The sequence below is a fragment of the Petaurus breviceps genome, unplaced genomic scaffold, assembly GCF_028583685.1.
Source record: "Petaurus breviceps papuanus isolate PSGF00001 unplaced genomic scaffold, PetGlider_PUasm1.0 558, whole genome shotgun sequence".
Taxonomy (NCBI): Eukaryota; Metazoa; Chordata; class Mammalia; order Diprotodontia; family Petauridae; genus Petaurus; species Petaurus breviceps.
Window position 1 is genome coordinate 4,877,905 of NW_027186376.1, and position 19,691 is coordinate 4,897,595.

The following is a 19,691-nucleotide window of genomic DNA, read 5'->3' on the forward strand; positions in this document are numbered from 1 at the left end:
CCTCTGAGGCCCCTCCTTCCCAGGGCCTGAAACTCTAGGGGGGTCTTTTACATTTATTTTAGTTTTCAGCATTCACTCCCATCAGCTTCTGAGTTAAATCCCCCCCAATGGCATGCAGTCTGATGTAGGCTCTGTGTGTGCATTCTTATGGAACAAAACAAAAAAAAAAAGAGCAGACAGGCCTCTTTGCTCTGCATTCTGACTCCGCAGCTCATTCTCTGCATGTGGACAGCATGTCCGCCATGACTCCTTTGGAGTTGTCTTAGACCCTTGCATTGCTGATTAGAGCTAAGTCTCTCAAAGTCTGTCATCACGCGATGTGACTGTTACTGTGCAGTGTTCACTGGCTCTGCTGCCCTCACCCAGCGTCAGCTCATACAAGTCTTTCCAGGTTTTGAAATCTGCCTGCTCCTCATTTTTTTTTTTTTTTGCTTTTTGGAGGGCAATTGGGGTTAAGTGACTTGCCCAAGGTCACAGGGCTAGTTTTGTGTTAAGGGTCTGAGGCTGGATTTGAACTGAGGTCCTCCTGCCTCGAGGGCCGGTGCTCTATTTACTGCGCCACCTAGCTGCCCCTGTTCCTCATTCCTTATAGCACAGTAGTATTCCATTACATTCACATACTACAACTTGTTTAGCCATTCCCCACTTGATGGGCATCCTCTCAGTTTCAGTTCTTGTCTACCACAAAAAGAGCCACTATAATTACTTTTGTACATGTGGGTCCTTTTCCCATTTTTATGATCTCTTTGGGGCACAGACCTATAAGTGGTATTGCTGGGTCAGAGGGGTAGGCACAGTTTTATAGCCCTTTGGGCATAGTCCAAATTCCTCTCCAGAATGGTCACATCAGTTCACAACTCCACCAGCAATGCATTAGTGTTCCAACTTTCCCACATCTTCTCCAACATTTATCATTTTCTTGTTTTGTCATGTTAGCCAATCTGATAGGTGTGAGGTGGTACCTCAGAGTTGTTTTGATTTGCATTTCTCTAATCAATAGTGATTTAGAGAATTTTTTTATGTAACTATAGCTAGCTTTCATTTCTCCCTCTGAAAACTGGTAGTTCAAGCCTTTGATCATTATATCGATTGGGGAGTGGCTTGTATTCTTATAAATTTGACTCAGTTCTCTATATATTTCAGAAATGAAGCCTTTATCAGAGACACTGACTGTAAAAATTCTTTCCCAACTTTCTGCTTCCTTCTAATCTTGGTTGCATTGGCTTTGTGCAAAAGCTTTTCTCTCTCTTTTTTTCTTTTTTTTTCCTTTTTGGAAGGGAGAAGGCTGGGCAGTTGGGGTTAAGTGACTTGCCCAAAGTCACACAGCTAGTAAGTGTTAAGTGTCTGAGGCTGGATTTGAACTCAGGTCCTCCTGGCTCCAGGGCCGGTGCTCTATTCACTGGGCCACCTAGCTGCCCCTTGCAAAAACTTTTCAATTTAATATGATGGAAGTTATCCACTTTGCATTTTGTAATGCTGTCTCTTGTTTGGTCATAAGCTCATCGCATCTCCGTAGATCTGACAAGTGAACTATTCCTAGCTCTCCTGGACTGATTATAGTGTCAGCCTTCGTATTGGAATCATTGCCCATCTTGACTTTACATTGCCCTAGGCCCAGTTTCTGCCACACCACTTTCCTGTTTTCCTAGCAGGCTTTGTCAGATAGTGAGTTCTGAGCCCAGAGGCCAGGGTCTGGGTTTGCCAAACAGTGGAACGCCGTAGTCACTGACTCCAGCATCTCCTGTGCCTGACCTACCTCTCTATTTCTCAGCCAGTACCCACTTGTTTTATAACACAGTTCAGGATGTGGCATGGCCAGGCCGCCTTCCCTTGCCTGAGAAGGCCCCCGGGGCTGTCCTGAGGGGTCAGTCAGGGTGGGGCCGGAGAGTGTTCAGGAAGGTCCTTTTATTTGAGGGGAGGGTGTCCATGTGGTGCAGTCGCTGGAGTCAGAGTCAGGAAGGCCTGGACTCCCACCTGTGCCAGGCCCTTCTTAATGCTCTGGGCCTCAGTTTCCTCCTCTGTAGGATGAAGGGTCTGACTCCCTTCTAGCTCTGGAGCCACACCCTCACAAGGATTTTCCTAAGACATTTGAGGGGGGGCAGCCTTCCCTCTCTGGGGCTGTGTAAAGGCCTGCACCCTCTGTCCGCACAGGCCAGCCAGGTGTTCGAGGTAAAGCAGGGCGTCTATGTGTCAGGGACTTCTCCACAGAACATGGGCAGCCTTCTGTCCGAGGTGGCTGAGTACGGCACACACTACACCCGCCTCAGTCGCTTCTCCCTGCAGCCGGTTCTGGACTCCTCCTACAGCAAGGGCCTCGTGTTCCAGGTACGTAGCTAGGCTCGTGGCCTTGGGGGGCTGAGTGCAGGTGACAAGTCCCCCACTAAGGGCTCTGCCTCTGTCAGGCCCCAGGGATGGGGCATGCTGGGGGCCCCATTTGATCAGTGGGCTCCTGAGACAGGTGCCCCCCACACACTCTTGGGGTCGGGCAGAGAGTAGATGTTGGGGGGAGGCTCCAGCCCTCACCTTACTACTTGTATCAGTAGAAGAACAGAGTCGTTCTCACTGTTTCTGATTCAGCCTCGATGTCACAATAGGGATGTTCTTACAGACCCAGACCTGAGGGTCATGAGGAGGCCCTGCTGGGCTCCTCAGGGGTAGGCATCTGGGAGGTGAACAAGTGAGTGTGGGGGATGGTGGTGCTGCGCTGCCCGGAAGGTGCACAAGGACCAGGTGCAGCCTGGTGGCCCGGGCGCCAAAGCCAGGCTCCCCAGCCAGAAGCTGTGGCTCCGGAGTCCCAGGCTGACATGTGATGGGGTGGCGGGGAGGGGACAGGAAGCCTGCTTCTCTCGGTTAGGATGGCAGCGGAAGAGGTGCCGTGGTGGGCCGTGTCCTCAGGCCTATCCCTGTGGACTTTGATGAGTCTGGACATGCGGCAGTAGCCTGGGCTGGCCCCTGGGGCAAGTGGCCCTCTCAGAAAGCTTCTGTGCCTCACCCAGTCGCTCCTCCCTGCCGTGGCCATTGCCACTTCGAGGGTTCTCCTCCCGGGGGTGCCTGTGGGCCCCAACCTGCCACGGAGTTTGAATGCTCAGCTCCGGGGTGCTCCCATCATGGAAGCTTCCTCCCCTGGGGGCAGTGTGGAGCTGCTTGTCCATGGTCACGTGGCTCTGGCAGACGCATCATGAGATGCTTCTGTTGGTGTGGAGCCTGTGCCTGTCAGAGGGCCGTGAAGCCAGGCTGGCCCTGGGCTTGACTTGAGGAGCCGGGGCTGCAGTCCATGCCCAGCTGCAGCCAGGCTGAGTGACCACAGGCAGGACACTTGTCTTTGAGCTTTCTCTTCATCACACCTTTGCCCCTCAGGGAGGCCTTCCAGGCCCCAGATGTGTTCAGATTTTCATGTCCTGGTGATGGCGGCCCTGGGGCATGACCCGGGCAGACCTGTGCTTTAGCGGCTGGCATGTGCTGCGTGCCAGGCTCTGCGCTTAGCACATGACCCACCACGGCAGCCCAGCAGTGGCTGCTCTCAGCCCCATTTCACAGATGGCACTTGTGCTTTCCACTTGTGTCTGACTGTGGGTGTCCCAGGGCAGCCATGCTCTGAGCCACCCCACCAAATGCATACCTTTCTTTGCACAGGCTTTTACGAGTGGCTTACGGAAGTACCTGCAATATTACCGCGCCTGTGTCCTCTCCACGCCACCCACCCTGAGCCTGCTGACCATCAGCTTTCTCTTCAAGAAGCTGGGGCGTCAGTTAAGGTGGGGGTCCCCTTGGGTGGGGCCAGAAGGGCGGGGGGAAGGGTCTCTGCCCCTGCAGGTACCAGCTTGAGAATGAGCTGGGAGGACAAGGAGGCTTCTTGCCCTGACGTCTTGGCCTGTGTCCCTGCAAGGGCTGGGCTGCTTCGTCCGCTTTTCTTGGGCCAGCCTCAATTGTGTGCTGGAGCTGTGGGTGTTTATAAACAACTGCGATGTCTAGGATGGTAGGCGATGCCCAGGATGGTAGGCGATGCCCAGGATGGTAGGCAATGCCCAGGATGGGTAGGCGCTGCCCAGGATGGTAGGCGATGCCCAGGATGGTAGGCGCTGCCCTCTCCGTACCTGAGGTGTCTGTGCTCCTGATTTCTTGGCCAGCTCTGCTTTTAAGCCACTTGTGCTAGTCCAGTGTGGTGTCCTGGCATTCTGGCTATGGCCCCTTCCCTGCAGTCTTAGTGGCCAATGAAATCATCCTGAGCTGGTGACCGGGGCATCCCCGAATTGTCCCTTCAGTGTGGTGGCTCTTGGGTGCTCAGCACTGGCCCCTTTGCTCTGCATTTGGCCTGAGGGGTTGGGGGCTGTGCAGGACATGTTGAGATCTGTGGGAGGCTGGAGGATGGCTGGCCTTTTGGGGACTCACAGATCCTCTGATGAACCAAGGAGCCTTTGTTGTAACCAAAACGTCAGTGGCCCAGCTGACAGGCAGGGAGGGGAGCAGAGGCTTCTAGTCCCCTAGGAATGTGTGACCCCCCCTTCACTCCACACTCACTGCATTTGAAGGCTGTTTAGCTACTCAGAGGCACAGGGCTTAAGGCCAGCCCAAGGTACAGGTCTTTGAACCACCAAGGGTGGTTCTTATTTTATGGGTGGCCTCAGGTCTTGCCGAGTTCAGAGGAGGTCATAGGCTTCAGCAGTGGAAGGGAGCTCAGAGGTCCTGCTCAGTCCCTTCATTCTGGTCTGTGGCATGCCCTGAGCCCAGCTCCTTCCCTTCCATTGCTCTTTGTTGTCCTTCCTCAAGGACTGGTGCTGAGCCTGTGGGAGGCCAAGCTTGCCCTGGGCCCCACCCCACCGCCAGCCCTCCGGGATTGACATGGGCTCTCTCCCTTAGGTATCTGGCCGAGCTCTGTGGAGTGGGCACTGCCGTTCCTGGGCTCAGTGAGGGAGGGGCTGAGCCCTCTTTCCCGACTGTGAGTGCTCTTCTGAATTCTTGTCCCAGGGCTGGACCCATGTCCCTGGGGCTGCATACACAGGCCAGTGGGTGAAAGGGGAGGCTGGAGGGACCCTGGGGGTGTCTGTGGCCCCTGCTGCCTGCCGCCCACCAGCCGTGCTTCTCAAGGAGCCTGCTCTCAGGCATCCTCCCTGGAGTGAAGCAGTGTGTGGTTCCCTCTTCAGGGAGTGAAGCTGCTGTCCTACCTGTACCAGGAGGCCTTGGATAACTGCAGCAATGAACATTATCCTGTCCTGCTATCCCTGCTGAAGGCCAGCTGTGAGCCATACACCAGGTGAGCCCCAGGGAGAGGCTGCCCGGGAACAGCAGCTCCCTCTTCTGTCATGGCAGTCACTTTAGACGCATGGAGCCCAGGGGTTCAGAGGAGGAAACTGAGGCAGTAAGACAGGAAGTGACCAGACCTTTGACCCCAGGCCCCCTCTGGCTGTTCTGGCCAGTCACAAGTCCAAAGCCTCCTTGAGCTCAGCAGAGCTGAGCCAGAAATAGGTCAGAAGAGGCAGGCCCCCTCCCCTCTCTTTCCTCCTCCTCCCCTTTCTCCCCCTTCCCCTCCTCTTCGTTTTTTTAAAACAAATTTATTTATTTTTAACTTTTTAAAAAAAAATGTTGAGTTCTAAATTCTCTCTCACCCACTGAGAAGGCATGATACCCATTTTACATGTGAAGTCAGTCAGGCAAGACCTTTCCATATTAGCCTTGTTGCAAAAAGAGTGAAGAAAAATAAAGTGAAACTTTCTGCACCCAGACTCCATGGTTCTCTCTGGAGGCGGATAATGTGCTTTATTATGAGTCCTTTGGAACTCTCTTGGATTGTTGTTTTTTTTTTTAATCAGATGCTTTATTAACTTCTAGTTTACATCATTCATTTCCCCAAGATTTTGAGTTAGAAATTTTCTCCCCATTTTTCCCCTACCTACTACCCCAAAATAGTGATCCTGCTGGATATCCCCTCCTCCAGTCTGCTCTCTCCCATCTCTTCTCCCATACCCCCTCTGACTTTCCAGTAGGGCATGGTGGATCTCTGTGCCCCATTGCATGGAAGCCTTATTTCCCAGTTACGTGTAAAATAATATTAATAATAGTGTATATATATATATATATATTTTTTTTTTTTAAACACTTGATTTTAAAACTTTGAATTCCAGATTCGTTCCCTTCCTCTCTTGTCACCCACCCTTACTGGGAAGATAAGCAATTCAGTATAGGTACATATGTAGCTATGCAAAACATTTCCATAGTGGATATATTGTAAAAAACTGACTATATTTCTCCGCCTCCTATCCCACCTCCCACTTGCTCTGTTCTCTACTTTGATTCTGTCCCTTTTCAAAAGTGGATGCTTCCACCTTCCCTCCCTCCTAGCCTGCCCTCTCTTCCACCATCCTTCCCTCTCATCCCCTTCCCCCCTACTCTCCTGTAGGATGAGATACCCTATTTAGTGTGTATTTCATTCCCTCCCCAAGCCAAATTCAATGAGAATAAGGTTGACTCATTCCCCTTTGCCTTCCTGTTCTTCCCCTCCCTTGTAATCATTTTCCCTTGCCCCTTCTATGTGAGATAGTTTACCCCATTCTGTCTTTCCCCATCTCCTCTCATTATATTCTTCTCTCACCTCCTAATAACATCTTTTAAGTATCATCCCTTCCTTTTCAATTGGTCCTGTGCCCTCTATCTATGTATACCTGTACACATATATACACACATTCACATATGTATTCATATGCCCATATACCCTCCTATATAGACATATATATATATACACACACACACCTTTCTATTCCCTTCAACTATTCTCATACTGAGAAAAGTTTCATCAGTTACAATTATTGTTTTTCCTTGTAGGGATGTAAGTAGTTCAATTTTGATAAGTCCCTTATGATTTCTTTTCCCCGTTTACCTTCTCAAGCTTCTCTTGCTTCTTGTATCTGAATGTCAAATTTTCTATTCAACTCTGTTTTTTTTCATCAAGAATGCTTGAGAGTCCTCTGTTCCACTGAAGGACCATATTTTCCCCTGAAACAGGATACTCAGTTTTGCTGGGTAGGTGATTCTTGGTTTTAATCCCAGCTCCTCTGACCTTCGGAATATCATATTCCAAGCCCTTCAGTCCCACAGTGTGGAAGCTGCTAGATCCTGTGTTATCCTGATTGTGTTTCCACAATATTCAAATTATTTCTTCCTGGCTGCTTGTAATATTTTCTCCTTGATCTGGGAATTCCAGAACCTGGTTATAATATTCCTAGGAGTTTTCTTTTTGGGATCTTTTTCAGGAGGTGATCGGTGGATTCTTTCAACCTCTATTTTGTCCTCTGGTTCTAAAACAGGGCAATTTTCCTTGAGAATTTCTTGAAGGATGATTTCTAGGTTCTTTTTTTGATCATGGCTTCTAGGTAGTCCAATAATTTTTAAATTATCTCTCCTGGATCTATTTTCCAGGTCAGTGGTTTTCCCATGAGATATTTCACATTGCCTTCTATTTTTTCATTTGTTTGGATCTGCTTAATAGTATCTTGATTTTTCATAAAGTCACTAGCTTCCATTTGCTCCGATCTAATTCTGAAGGAATGATTCTCCTCAGTGAGCTTTTGAGATTCTTTTTCCATCTGGCAAACTCAGCTTTTTAAGGCATTCTTCTCCTCGTTGCCTTTTTGAGCCTCTTTTGCCATTTGAATTAGTCTATTTTTTAAGGTGTGATTTTCTTCACTCAGGTTGTTGACTCTCATTTCATAATTTTCTTGCATCGTTCTCATTTCTCTTCTCAATTTTTCCTCCATTTCTCTTATTTGGTTTTCAAAATCCTTCTTAAGCTTCTCTATGGCCTGTAACCAGCTTGTATTTTTCTTTGAAGCTTTTGGTTCAGGAGTTCTGACTTCACTGTCTTCCTCCCATTCCGTGCTTTGATCCTTTTTGTCCCCAAAATAGGAGTGGAAAGTTGTGTTGCTCTGCTTGGTTTGTTTCCTTTGCCTGGTCATGTTGCCCCTCTGTCACTTGACCCCTGGGCTTTTTGCCACAGTAGGACTCTGCCACCAGACAGGGGAGCTTTCGTCCCAAATGCTGGGGTTTTCTCAGCTGCTGGAGGTATTAGTTGGGTGCCCTCTCTGAGGCTTCCACACACTCTGGCAAGCTGGACACACACCCCAGGACCTCCACCCTAGACTGCAATCCAGATCCAAGCAGGTTAAAGCAAGGGCGATTACCCCTCAGATGGGTGCTTGGTCCCCCTACACTCTGCAGGCCAGGGGCTGAAGCTGCCACATGGGGGCGGCTAAGCCTCAGCAACTTCTTCCCCCGGGGGCAACGGCCAACCACACTCCTGAACTACCGGATCCCATAGTCCAGACTGCACTGACCTCTCACTTTGTCCTTTGTATCTATGTGTTGACAAGTCTGGAAAAGGCCACAGCTGCTGCTGATCTGGAGTCCCTCAGGCTGGGGGCTGGTCAGGCCTGCCCTGGGGCTAAAACCTCCAGCTCAGGCAGGCCTGGGCTCGGCTCCCAGAGCGCTGCACTGTCTGATTCCTGCTGGCCTGCCGGGCTGTCCTCAGCGGGAGGTTAGCTTCTCTGTGTCATTTTGTGGATTCTGCAGCTCCAACATTTGTTTAGAGTCCCCCTTTTACATGGATTGGGGGAGGTGGAAGCCGGAGCTGCAGGAAGGTCATTCTTCTACTCTGCCATCTTGACTCCGACCCCTCCCCAGGCTCACTCTCTTGGATTGTTGTATCGCGGAGAAGAGCTAAGCCTCTAAGTTCATCATTGTACAGTGCTGCTATGTTTGTGTCTGGTGGGGCAGCTTAGGTGGCAGGCCCTGGAGTCTGGGAGACCTGAGTTCAGATCCAGTTTCAGACACTTAACTAGTTGTGTGACTCTGGGCAGCTTAACCCTCTTGCTTGCCTCAGTTTCCTCATCTGTAAAATGAGCTGGAGAAAGAAATGGCTAACCATTCTAGGAAATTTGCCAAGAAAGCCCCACATGGGGTCATGAAGAGTCAGATGTGACCAGAATGACTCAACAACGTAACAGATGTACAGTCTTCTGGTTCTGCCCACTTCACTCGGCATCAGTTCATATGAGTCTGCCTGGGTTCTTCTGAAGCCATCGTGTCTGTCGTTTCTTACACATGACAGTATTCCATCACAATCCTATAGCACAGCTCATTTGGCCATTCCCCAATTGATGGGCCTCTCCTCAATTTCCAATTCTTGGCCAACATAAAAAGAGCTGCTATAAATGTTTTTGTATATGTGGGTCCTTTTCTCTTTTCTTTGATCTCTTTGGGATACAGACCTAGTTGTACTATTGCTGGGTAGAAGGACATGCACAGGTTTTTAGCCCTTTGGGCATAGTTGTGAATTGCTCTTCAGAATGGTTGGACCAGTTCACATTCCACCAACAATGCATTAGTGTACTACTTTTCTTGCATCCCCTCCTGCATCTGTCATTTTCCTTTTTTGACATAGTAGCCAATCTGATAGGTGTGAGGTGGTACCTCAGAGTTATTTTCATTTGCATTTCTCTCGTCAATAATGATTTAGAGTTTTTTGGGTTTTTTTTTGCCTTTTGGAGTGGGGAAGGCAGGGCAGTTGGGATTAAGTCACTTGCCCAAGGTCACTCGGCTAGTAAGTGTTAAGTATCTGAGGTCAGATTTGAACTCGGGTCCTCCTGATGCCAGGGTTGGTGCTCTATTCACTGTGCCACCTAGCCGCCCCATTTTAGAGCATTTTTATGTGTCTATAGATAGCTTCGATTTCTTTGTCTGAAAACTGCCTGTTCATATCCTTTGACCATCAATTCCTTCTCTTCCTCATGGCACAGCTTCTCAGAGGTTATGCCGGGGCCAGGGGAAGCATGCCCCATCCAGAGCTAGTGTGACCCAGGGGAAGGAGCCCTGGCTCGGGTGTCTAAATGGTGCTTACTGCCTGGGTGCTCTGGGGCAGGGCTCTAGATCGAAGGTCCTCTGGGCCCAGAAAAGAAGGATGGCCACAGACCACATGATATATATATGTCCTGTGTCTGAGGGCTCCAAGCCTTGGTGTCTGGAGTGCCTGCTATGAAGGGAAGGTCTCCGGGCCTGCGAAATGGAAGGTCATTGGCATCGGCTTCCATAAGACCTTTGGTGTTCCTGTGCCCGTTCTCCCTTCCTTCCCCATGCCCATCTAGAAGAAGCAGTTTCTGATTGACTGTGAAGCCCTGGCTCTGGGGAGGGCATAGGCCTCGCAGGCCTGCTGGCCTGGCCCAGGAAGTGGGAAACCTGCTTCCAGAGGCTGCCCGTGTGCCCTTCCCCCAAGTCTAGGAGCCTTTCTAGTGCCCGCCTGGAAGGTCCCTAAAAGCTGCTTCCCCTAGGTTTATCCACGACTGGGTGTACAGTGGCGTGTTCCGTGATGTCTATGGAGAGTTCATGATCCAAGTAAATGAAGAGTATCTCGGCTGCCGTGGTATGTGAGCTAGCAGCAGGGTGGGCATATGCCAGTGTGTGTCTGGGGAAGGGGCTTGTGTATCTGTTGTAGTGCCTCCCTGAGCTGGATTTGGGTTTGTGTGCATTGCCAGGGTGGTCCATCAGGTACTGGGTGGGCATGAGGCACACGTGGGCTGGGATCCCATGTTCAGTAATTCTGGGAATGTCTTGACTACAACAGGTTTTGAGAGAAAGGGCAGAGGGACGCAGCTGAACAGTGTGTGGTCCTCCTGCCTTGATCATGGGCACCAAGAAGGTTTATGAGACCTTCAGCAGTATCCAGGGTGGGGACGGGCGTAGTCCTGCTAATCTCTGTGTGCTCAGACCACATTCAGAATATTGTGCCCAGGTCTAGGTTTAGGGCAGCTCTTGGCAGGCTGCATAATGCCGTTGGAGGGAGACCAGAAGATGAGGGCTTAGGGCCCAGGCCATTCATAGGAGGACTGGTCAAAGGCACTATGGATGTGAGAGAAGGGAAGGAGACAGGAGCTGTCTTTGAGAACTGAAGGGCAGGGGTCCCAGGAAGAGGCTTGTTTTCTTGGCCCAGGGGCTGAAACTTCCTAAGGAGCCAGATTGCCCCAGAGGGGAGTGGGTGGCCTCTGGAGAGAGGCAGCTCCCCATTCTGAAGGAGCTTGTGGCTGAGGCCATCCTCTTTGAGGGGGAGGCCTCTCCATGAAGACTCAGACTTAAGAACCCGACCCCCGAGGTCTCCAGCTCTGTTCCATCCCATGACTGAGGTCCATGCGGTTCATGAACAGCCCTTGGGAAGGTGGGTGGGCACCTACTTTGCCAACGGCTTCTTCCTGGGATGCCCGCGGGCCATGCTGTCGTCTGGCTCTCATGACTTGACCGTGTCCCATCCCATAGATAAGTTTTACTGGACACACGGCTATGTGCTCATTTCCAAAGAGGTGGAGGACTGTGTCCCTGTGTTCCTCAAGCACGTTGCCAATGACGTCTACGTCTGCGGGAAGACCATCAACCTGCTGAAGCTGTGCTGTCCCCAGGCGAGTTGCTGGGAGGTGCAGCAGCGATTCTCCCCAGGGTGGTGGGCTTCTTCTGGCATGGTTGTGAGGGGGTCGCTGCTGCCTGCCTTGCCCAGAGCTCCCCGGGTTCTCTGGAGACCCTGGAGGGAGCTTCCCTCGGGCAGGTTGTCCTTGGTGTGGGCAGATGTGTAGGACTGGCCGCCTGTTCCCGGCTGCGAGGCCAAGGCCCAGGGAGCTGGATGCCAGGAGATCTGGCCTGACTGCCCATCACCGTGGTCTTCCCAGTAGCTTCCTCTTGTTTGTAATGGTTCCATTTCTGGGCTGTGTTAAGTGGGGTGAAGAAAACTGAAAGGGCCCAAGAAAAGCCAGCCACAAGGAAGATAAATGGGAGAGAGGTTAGAGTCATTATGTAGGCAGGAGAGGCAGAGGAGAGAGCAGGAGCTGCCTTCAGATGCTGTGGGCAGATGGGAGGCAGTCATCCCAGAGCAGTGTGAGAGAGCCAGGTGGGGCACGTGAAAGGCTGGGCCAGCGGGATGCACAGGCACGGCTGTGTCCCTGGGTGGGCCCCAAGGCAGGGGGAGACACCTGCTGGGCAGGCCTTGGGGCCTCGCAGGGGCCCTTCTGACTCACCCCTGGATCCCTGTGGGCCCCACAGTGTGGCAGGACCCGGCCATGTTTCTGGAGGCCTTGGCTCTGGCGGACCCTGGCAGTGCCCTGGGCACACCTGAGTGCTGGTGGGTTCAGCGAGTCAGCCTTGTGTGGTGTCAGGGACGGTACAGGTCACGGTGCTCTCTCCACGTGTAGCATTACATCTGTTGGTCCGACATCCCTGTGCCCCGCATCTCGGTCATCTTCTCACTGGAGGAGCTGAAGGAGATTGAGAAGGACTGTGCCGTGTATGTAGGACGTATGGAGAGGCTGGCCCGCCATAGTGCTGTGAGCAAAGAGGAGAAGGTAAGTGCGAGGCCCTGGGCGTTCTGCCCTCAGACCATGCGCGGGAGTCCTTGCCCCTTTACCCAGGAGACGTGATGGCTTTGGAGCCTCTGGGGCCGTGAACCCTGGCCAAGAGGTCCTCTTTCAGCCTCATTCAGAGGACAAGGGACCTGCACGTGAGGGAGCCAGTGGAGGCCCGGTCTCAGGTGATGCCCACATGTGATGGACATGGGGTCAGCTTCTCCCCTGGCAGCCTGTCTGGGACCTCCCGGAGGGAGAGGGCTTTGTCCTGAGCCTTTGTGCACAGAGTAGGGAGAGACTAGGGAGCACCTGTGGCCCCCCTTTAAGATGCCTTGCTTCAAAGGCTGTCGTGCATTGTGGCCAACTCATAAGCCCCGAGTTCAAGTTCTGGCTTCACTTCCCTCTCCTGGGGTCTTGGAGCAATGTATTGCCCCAAGCCTCAGGCTCCTCATCTCCCAGCTGAGTTTGAGAAGCCATGCCCTGCCTGCCTCCCAGGGACATGTGAGGGGTGTCTTGGGCCTGGTGCTATGCAGGACGACCTGGCCCTGACGTATCTGACTGGAGAGTGGAGGGCAGTGCCTTCCTGTCTGGGCCAGCTGCACTGTGGGCAGGGAGGGGGGTATGTGGAGGGCTCCATGCTGAGCTCAGTGGCACTGGGGCCATTCTGCCAGTGGAATGCTGAGCAGCTGGGACAGGGGCTCAGAAGTGCCTACATGTGGCCCTGGCCTGAGACCTAGGCACTTTGAGGCCATGCTGTGACTTGGGCCTCTCAGGTACTGCTGTGGGCCTGTGGCTGTGGTAGTTTGCCTATCTGTGAAGTGGAACTGCTGGCAGGATTTCTCTTCAGGCTAGCCAGGAGGTGTGATAGGAACCCAGATTTTTAAATAAGCATAAAGTATTTTACAGGTTGGTGAAATTCCATAAAGTCCTCTAAATTCAGGATGGTTATTTGAATAGTGCTTGATTTCTAATGTTCAGAATCTTCAAACTGGCCTGCCTTGGGAAAAAGTTAAAGGAGTGGAAATTGCTGAACCCAGAAAACCAGCGTGGCAAGCGTGGCCTGTCAAGGCCCCACTGCGAGGGGCTTTGGAGCCTCTTTGGCGGAGGGCACACGCCTGTGCACGGATACACAAAACCACCTCGTCCCAGTGACAGCTGGGGGGCCGGGAGGGAGAGAGTGCAGAACCTGGTGGGGGGCAGTGGATGGATGAGGGTGTGTGGGCAGAAGGCCCGTGAGCCTGGAGCAGCAGGTCAGAAAGAGCTGCCCGAGGGCCTCCCCGGCACCCACCACTTGTTTCTTGTCTTCCAGAAACTGCGGATGGAGATCGCCAAGCAAGAATTAATTGTCCATGCCCGGGACTCGGCCTCCCGGGTGCTGAAGGCCTTGAATGGTACGCTCTGCATCCCTGCATGCACCAGCAAGGATTCCCTGTTTTATGAAAGATTTGGGCCACACAGGGTCTCCTCTGACCAGAGCGTCGTTCCTTTTCTGGGCAGATCGACATGTGTCTGAAAGGATGGCTTTGGACGCCAAGAAACGAGAGCAGTTCCGGAGGCTCAAAGAGCAGTTTCTGAAGGACCAGGAGGTGGGGCCTGAGTGCGCGGGTGCTGGGGGGGGGGGGGGCCGCACTGCGGTCTCGGCTCACTCAGTCCCAACGTGTGTCCCTGTAGCGCCGCCTGGCCATCAAGCAGGAGGAGATTGATGATGACTTCAGCTACGCCCGTGAGCTGCGCGACAGAGAGAAGAGACTGAAAGCGCTGGAGGAAGAATTGGAGCACAGGGCGAGGTAAGGGCTGCGAGCCTCCCTGCTCCTGCTTGCTCCCAGAGCTTTCAGTTCAGCCTTTTTTTATTTTGTTGTTTTCATATTTTACTTTTTAAAATAATGTTTTAAAAAAAGTTAGTTCCGCAAGCTCTCCCTCCTTCTAGTCCGTCTGCATGCAGAGGTCATCATTCCCTCTTCTTTCACCCTGAGCCCTTGGGGTGCTCAGCTTATTGTCTTGACTGGGGCAGCTGCTTCTTTCATCGTTGATCTTTGTACCACGTTGCTGTTGCTGTATATGGTGCTCTCCTAGTTCTGCCCATTTCCGTTTGTATCCGTTCATGTAAGTCTTTCTAGGTTTCTCTGATTCCCCTTTGTTAGTTCTTACAGCACAGTCACAATCATATATCGCAGCTTGTTCAGCCATTCCCCATCTGATAGACATTCCCTCAATTTCCAGTCCTTTGCAACCTCAAAAAGAACTGCTATAAATATTTTTGTACATGTGGGTCCTGTTCCCTTTTTGATCTCTTTGGACTATAGACCTACTAGTGGCATTGCTGGGTCAAAAGGTATGCAGAGCTCTCTTGGCACAGTTCCAAATTGTTCTTCAGAATGGTTGTATGAGTTCACAACTCCACCATCAATGCATTAGTGTGCCTGTTTTTGCACATCCCCTCCAACGTGTATCATTTTCCTTTTCTGTCTTGGTAGCCAGTCTGATAGGTGTGAGGTGGTACATTAGAGGTTTTTTAAATGTTTTTTTTTTCCCCAATTAAATGTAACGACAAATTTTAACATTATTTTTTTTAACTTTGAGTTTTGAATTTTCTCCCTCCTTCCCTCATCTCCCCCCTCCCTAAGATGGTACGCAATTTGATATAGGTTATATATGTGCAGTCACGTAAAATATATTTCCATATTAGTCACATTGTGAAAGAAGATACCAAAAGAAAAAAAAAGACCACAGAAAAAATAAAGGTAAAAATAGTATGCTTCGATCTGTATTCAGACTCTATCAGTTCTTTCTCTGGATATGGAATAGCATTTTTCATCTTAAGTCCTTTGGAATTGTTTTGCTGAGTAGCTAAGTCTTTCATAGTTGATCATCACACAGTGTTGCTGTTACTATGTACAATGTTCTCCTGGTTCTGTTCAATTCACTTTGCTTTAGTTCATTTAAGTCTTTCCAGGTTTTTCAGAGTTGTTTTAATATGCATTTCTCTAATCAATAGTGATTTAAAGCATTTTTTTCACATACCTGTTGGTAGCTTTGATTTTTTCTTCTGAAAATTGTTCATATCCTCTAATCATTTATCAGTAGAGCAGTGGCTCTTATTTTTATGAATTTGGTTCTGATTCCTTAGTATAGCTGAGAACTGAGACCTTTATCAGAGAAACTTGCTGTAAATGTTTTTTCCTCCAGTTTTCTGCTTTCCTTCTGATTTTAACTACATTGGTTTTGTTTGTGCAAAATCTTTTAAATTTCGTGTAATCAAAATTGTCCATTTTACTTTCTTCTCTGTCTCTTATTTAGTCATAAATATTCTCTTATCCATAGATCTCATAGGTACCCTCCCCTAATCATTTCCCCTATCTTCCCCTAATTTGCTTATGATATCACCCTTTATGTCTAACTCATTTATCCATTTTGACCTTATCTTGGTATATGGTGTGAGATGTTGATCTCCACCTAGTTTCTGCCTCACTGCTTTCCAGTTTTCCCAGCAATTTTTGTCCAGTGGCCAGTCTTACCCCAAAAGCTTGGATCTTTGGGCTTATCAAATCCTCGGTCACTGTGGTCATTTACCATTGTGTACCTAACCTACTCTGATCCTCCATTCTATTTCTTAGTACCAGGTTTTGATGATTACTGCTTGTAAATGTTGTTTGAAATCTACCTTCCTTCACATTGCCCTTGATTATTCTTGACCTTTTGTTCTTCCAGATGCATTATGTTATTATTTTTTCTAGTTACCTTAAATAACTCTTTAGTAGTTTGGTACAGCACCGAATAAATAAGTTAGCTAGAATAGTCATACTGGCTTAGCTTACTCACAAGCAATTAATATTTCTTCAGTTGTTTAAATCTGCCTTTATTTTTGTAATTGTGTTCATATTCTTGGATGTGTCTTGGAAGGTAGGCTCCCAAGTATTTTATATTGTCTGCAGTTATTTTAAATGGAATTATCTTTTTTTAGATATCTTATTTTTCCCCCAGTTGCCCATAAAAACAACTTTTAACATCTTATTTTAAAAGTTTTGAGTTTCAAATTCTATCCCTTTGCTATCCTCTCCCTGAGATGGTAAGCAAACTGATATTGGTTATACGTTTATATATATGTAACTGATATAGGTTAAACATTTCCATATCAGTCATTTTGTGTAAGAAAACTTCAACAAAAAGAACGAAGGATGAAAGTGAAAAGATAGTGTGTTTCAGTCTATATTTGGACACCGCCAGCTCTCTCTCTGGAGGCAGATAGCCAATTTCATCAGGAGGCCGTTGGCGTTGTCTGGGATCATTGCATTTCTGAGAAGAACCAAGTCACTGTCAGTCACAAAAAGAGTTTCTATAAATATTTTTTGTACAAATAGGTCCTTTTCTCCTGCACCTGGCTGGACTGGCAGACACCAGCTGTAATTTAGATTGCTTTAGGTTTTTAGACACAAGGTTTTTCTAACAATCAGGTGCCATCAATTGGCCTGAGGCAGCAGAAGATGCACTTTGGGAGAGAGGGGAGCACAAGAGGGGACCTTTGGCAGGCCTCATAGAGATTTTTAAAAAATCACTTTTTTAAGATGTTAATAGTCATCAACAAACAGAAATAGTTCTCCACGTAAGGAAAGACAGAAACACTTGTTTTTGAATAAGTTGTTCCCCAGTTGATAAATGGTCCAAGGATATGAAAAGGCAATTTTCAGACAAATCAAAGCTACCTACGGTCATATGAAAACTGCTCTAAATCACTATTGATTAGAGAAGTGCACATTAAAACAACTCTGGGTTAGCACCTGTAGCACCAGCGCGATACTTACAGCACCCATGATCACGTTTGGTCGCAAAGTATGCCAAACTGTCCAGATGGAGGATAAAGCTGAAGGATTTATTTAGAAACCAGAAAACCAAAGCCCAAATCCAGTAAGCTGATTCCACCATAGCACCAAAGATATTCAGAAGCCACAATAATGCTGAGAGCCATGACATCCTTCAGCCTTCCCACAAAGCAATATAAGATCAATATTTACTCACAAAACTCTCTGTCTCCTTGCCTAAGCTCTTCTGTCTCCAACTGTCCCCAACTGTCTGGCTAGCTCTCTACCAGCTTCTTGTGGGCTCTGCTTCTCCTCAGCAAACTCCTCCCATCACAGGCTCCATGTGACCACATTCAGCTATCAGGGGGCAGAGATTATCTTCACAGCAGGGGAGGTCTTCAAACTCCCCCCAGGGTCTATTAAGGGGCAGGGCAGATCTTCAAATTCCCATTCCCATTACACCCCCTCACACCTGTCAGACTGGCTAATGTGACAGAAAAGGAAAATGACAAATGTTGGAGGGGATGTGGAAAATTGGCACACTAATGCATTGTCGGTGGAGTTGTGAACTGATCCAACCATCCTGGAGAGGAATTTGGAACTATGCTCAAAGGACAATAAAAATGTGCACCCCCTTTGAGCCAGCAATAACACTGCTAGCTCTATATCTCAGAGAGCGAAGAAAAGGGAAAAGGGCCCGCATATAGAAAACTACAGCAGCTCTTTTTGTGGCGGCAAAGAACTGGAAATCACTTGGGGAATGGCCAAACAAGCTGTGATGTATGAATGTAATGGAATACTGTTGTGCTGTAAGAAATGAGGAGCAGACGGACTTCAGAAAACCTGGAAAGACTTGTATGAGCTGATGCAGAGGGAGGGGAGCAGAACCAGGACTTCGTTTGATGATCGGCTGTGAACGCCTTGGCTTCCAGACGACTGCCTCCTGAGAAAAGGCATGGAGCGAGGCCGCCGGTCTTTTCTTTCTTTGTTTTTCTTTCTCAGCGTGACTGATACAGAAGGATATTCTGAGTGATTGCGTGCTTGCCATAAAGGGAGGGGGGAGAGACAGAATCAGGGACTTGGAGGTTTAAAAAGAATGTTAAGAATTGTCTTTATAGGTAATTAAGGAAAAGATAACCTGTCACTTTTGAAGAAAAAGAGCCTTCCATAGAGCGTGGGGTTATTTTTAGGGCAGCGCCTCGCCCTTCCTGCCTGGCTCCCCTCCTGCGCTTTGGAGGCCTTGTTAGCTTGTCTCAGATCCTCTTTTCTTTAGGGAGGGGGGCACCCCGGCCCGCCCCTCCCCCCCTTCCTCTTCCCTCCCCAGCCCCCATTCTGATCCATGTTTCTGAGGCCAAACAGAACCTCGGGCTTTGAAAGCCCCTGCAGGGGGCTTTTGGCCACCCTTAGTGTGTGAGGATGCCTCTTCTCTGTCTCTGCAGGCAGGACCTGATTGAGCATTACAGCAAGCTGTCTGAGGAGGCCGCTCGCCGTGAGCAGCGGGCTCTCTGGAGGATCCAGAGGCACAGGCTGGAGACAGCACGCCTCAGCTTTCTCTTGGAAGACCAGAAACGCATGCAGGTAGTGCTGGCTTGGGCGCATGGATATAGGCGGCCAGGGCCGGTCCCAGCGGGGTCCGCAGGAGCTCCCTCGACCTCGCTCTCTCCCTCTGCAGTGTGGGCAGTGGCGCCTGCACCGTGTATCTCATGGCACTGTTGTGTGGAAGCCATTATTAAGTCCCTGCCGTGTGCGCTGGGGACACAAGGACAGAGCACTGCCTTGCCTAGGAGGGCCTTCCCTTCTGTTCTGGGTGCAGATAAAGTGAGTCTGGAATAAGGCCTCAGCCCCGTGAGATTAGCCAGCCAGCCAGTCAGTGGCATGCCTGGCTGTGTGCCCAGCACTGGGGAAGCAGAAGTGAGACAGCCCTTAGCCCTCGGAGCTTACAGGCCCCTGGAGGGGCAGATAAGCAGGGTGCACACTCCAGAGTGTGAACAGCCACCCGGGCCCTGCCGTGAGTTCGAGTACAGACAAGGATGTGAGGAGAAGGTGCTCTCGGAAGCACTGGCACTTACTGAACTCTCTTCTGAATTACAGGAGATGCTTCAGAATCTCTCTGAAGGGAAGTACAGGGAGAAACTTGACATCCTCCCTGGTGTCCATGCCCCTGGACAAGTGGGGGCCTCAGCAGGAGAGCCTGGAACCCAGGTAAGATGCCAGCCCCGTGCTCGGGTGGGTGGCCTGGCCACCTGAAGCCAGCTTGGTCTCTTGGGATTGGTCTGGGAGCTGCCCCGCTTTCTCTTGGTGGGGTCTTGGATCAGAGGCCTGCATACAGTCCCCCCAGAGCTTCCAGCCCTCACCTCCCCTCCACTCACAGTGTCCCCAGTCGCTCCCCGTGCCCTCTCTGGGCCGGCCCAGGCTGTCCACAGTGTCAGCCACACAGATCTGGGCTGGCCCTGGTCCAACAGAAGCACTCTTACTGTTCGGGCTCCACTTGTTTCCCCACTGGCATAAATTTGCCAGCTGAGGTTAGGAG

The 19,691-nt window shown here is 50.1% G+C and overlaps 1 protein-coding gene across 2 annotated transcripts in view; it reads left to right on the plus strand.

The window, feature by feature from the left end:
• The window catches only part of TUBGCP6 (tubulin gamma complex component 6), a 32,684-nt gene that overhangs the window by 6,074 nt on the left and 6,919 nt on the right, over positions 1 to 19,691 (plus strand). For both annotated transcript variants that reach the window (XM_069102944.1, XM_069102945.1), the window contains exons 4-15: positions 2,152 to 2,325; positions 3,634 to 3,755; positions 4,858 to 4,936; positions 5,142 to 5,251; positions 10,314 to 10,405; positions 11,293 to 11,432; positions 12,216 to 12,365; positions 13,675 to 13,756; positions 13,863 to 13,951; positions 14,037 to 14,152; positions 18,601 to 18,739; positions 19,253 to 19,363. In XM_069102944.1, coding sequence (XP_068959045.1) covers positions 2,152 to 2,325; positions 3,634 to 3,755; positions 4,858 to 4,936; positions 5,142 to 5,251; positions 10,314 to 10,405; positions 11,293 to 11,432; positions 12,216 to 12,365; positions 13,675 to 13,756; positions 13,863 to 13,951; positions 14,037 to 14,152; positions 18,601 to 18,739; positions 19,253 to 19,363 — 1,404 coding nt within the window. The remainder of the gene's footprint in view (positions 1 to 2,151; positions 2,326 to 3,633; positions 3,756 to 4,857; positions 4,937 to 5,141; positions 5,252 to 10,313; positions 10,406 to 11,292; positions 11,433 to 12,215; positions 12,366 to 13,674; positions 13,757 to 13,862; positions 13,952 to 14,036; positions 14,153 to 18,600; positions 18,740 to 19,252; positions 19,364 to 19,691) is intronic.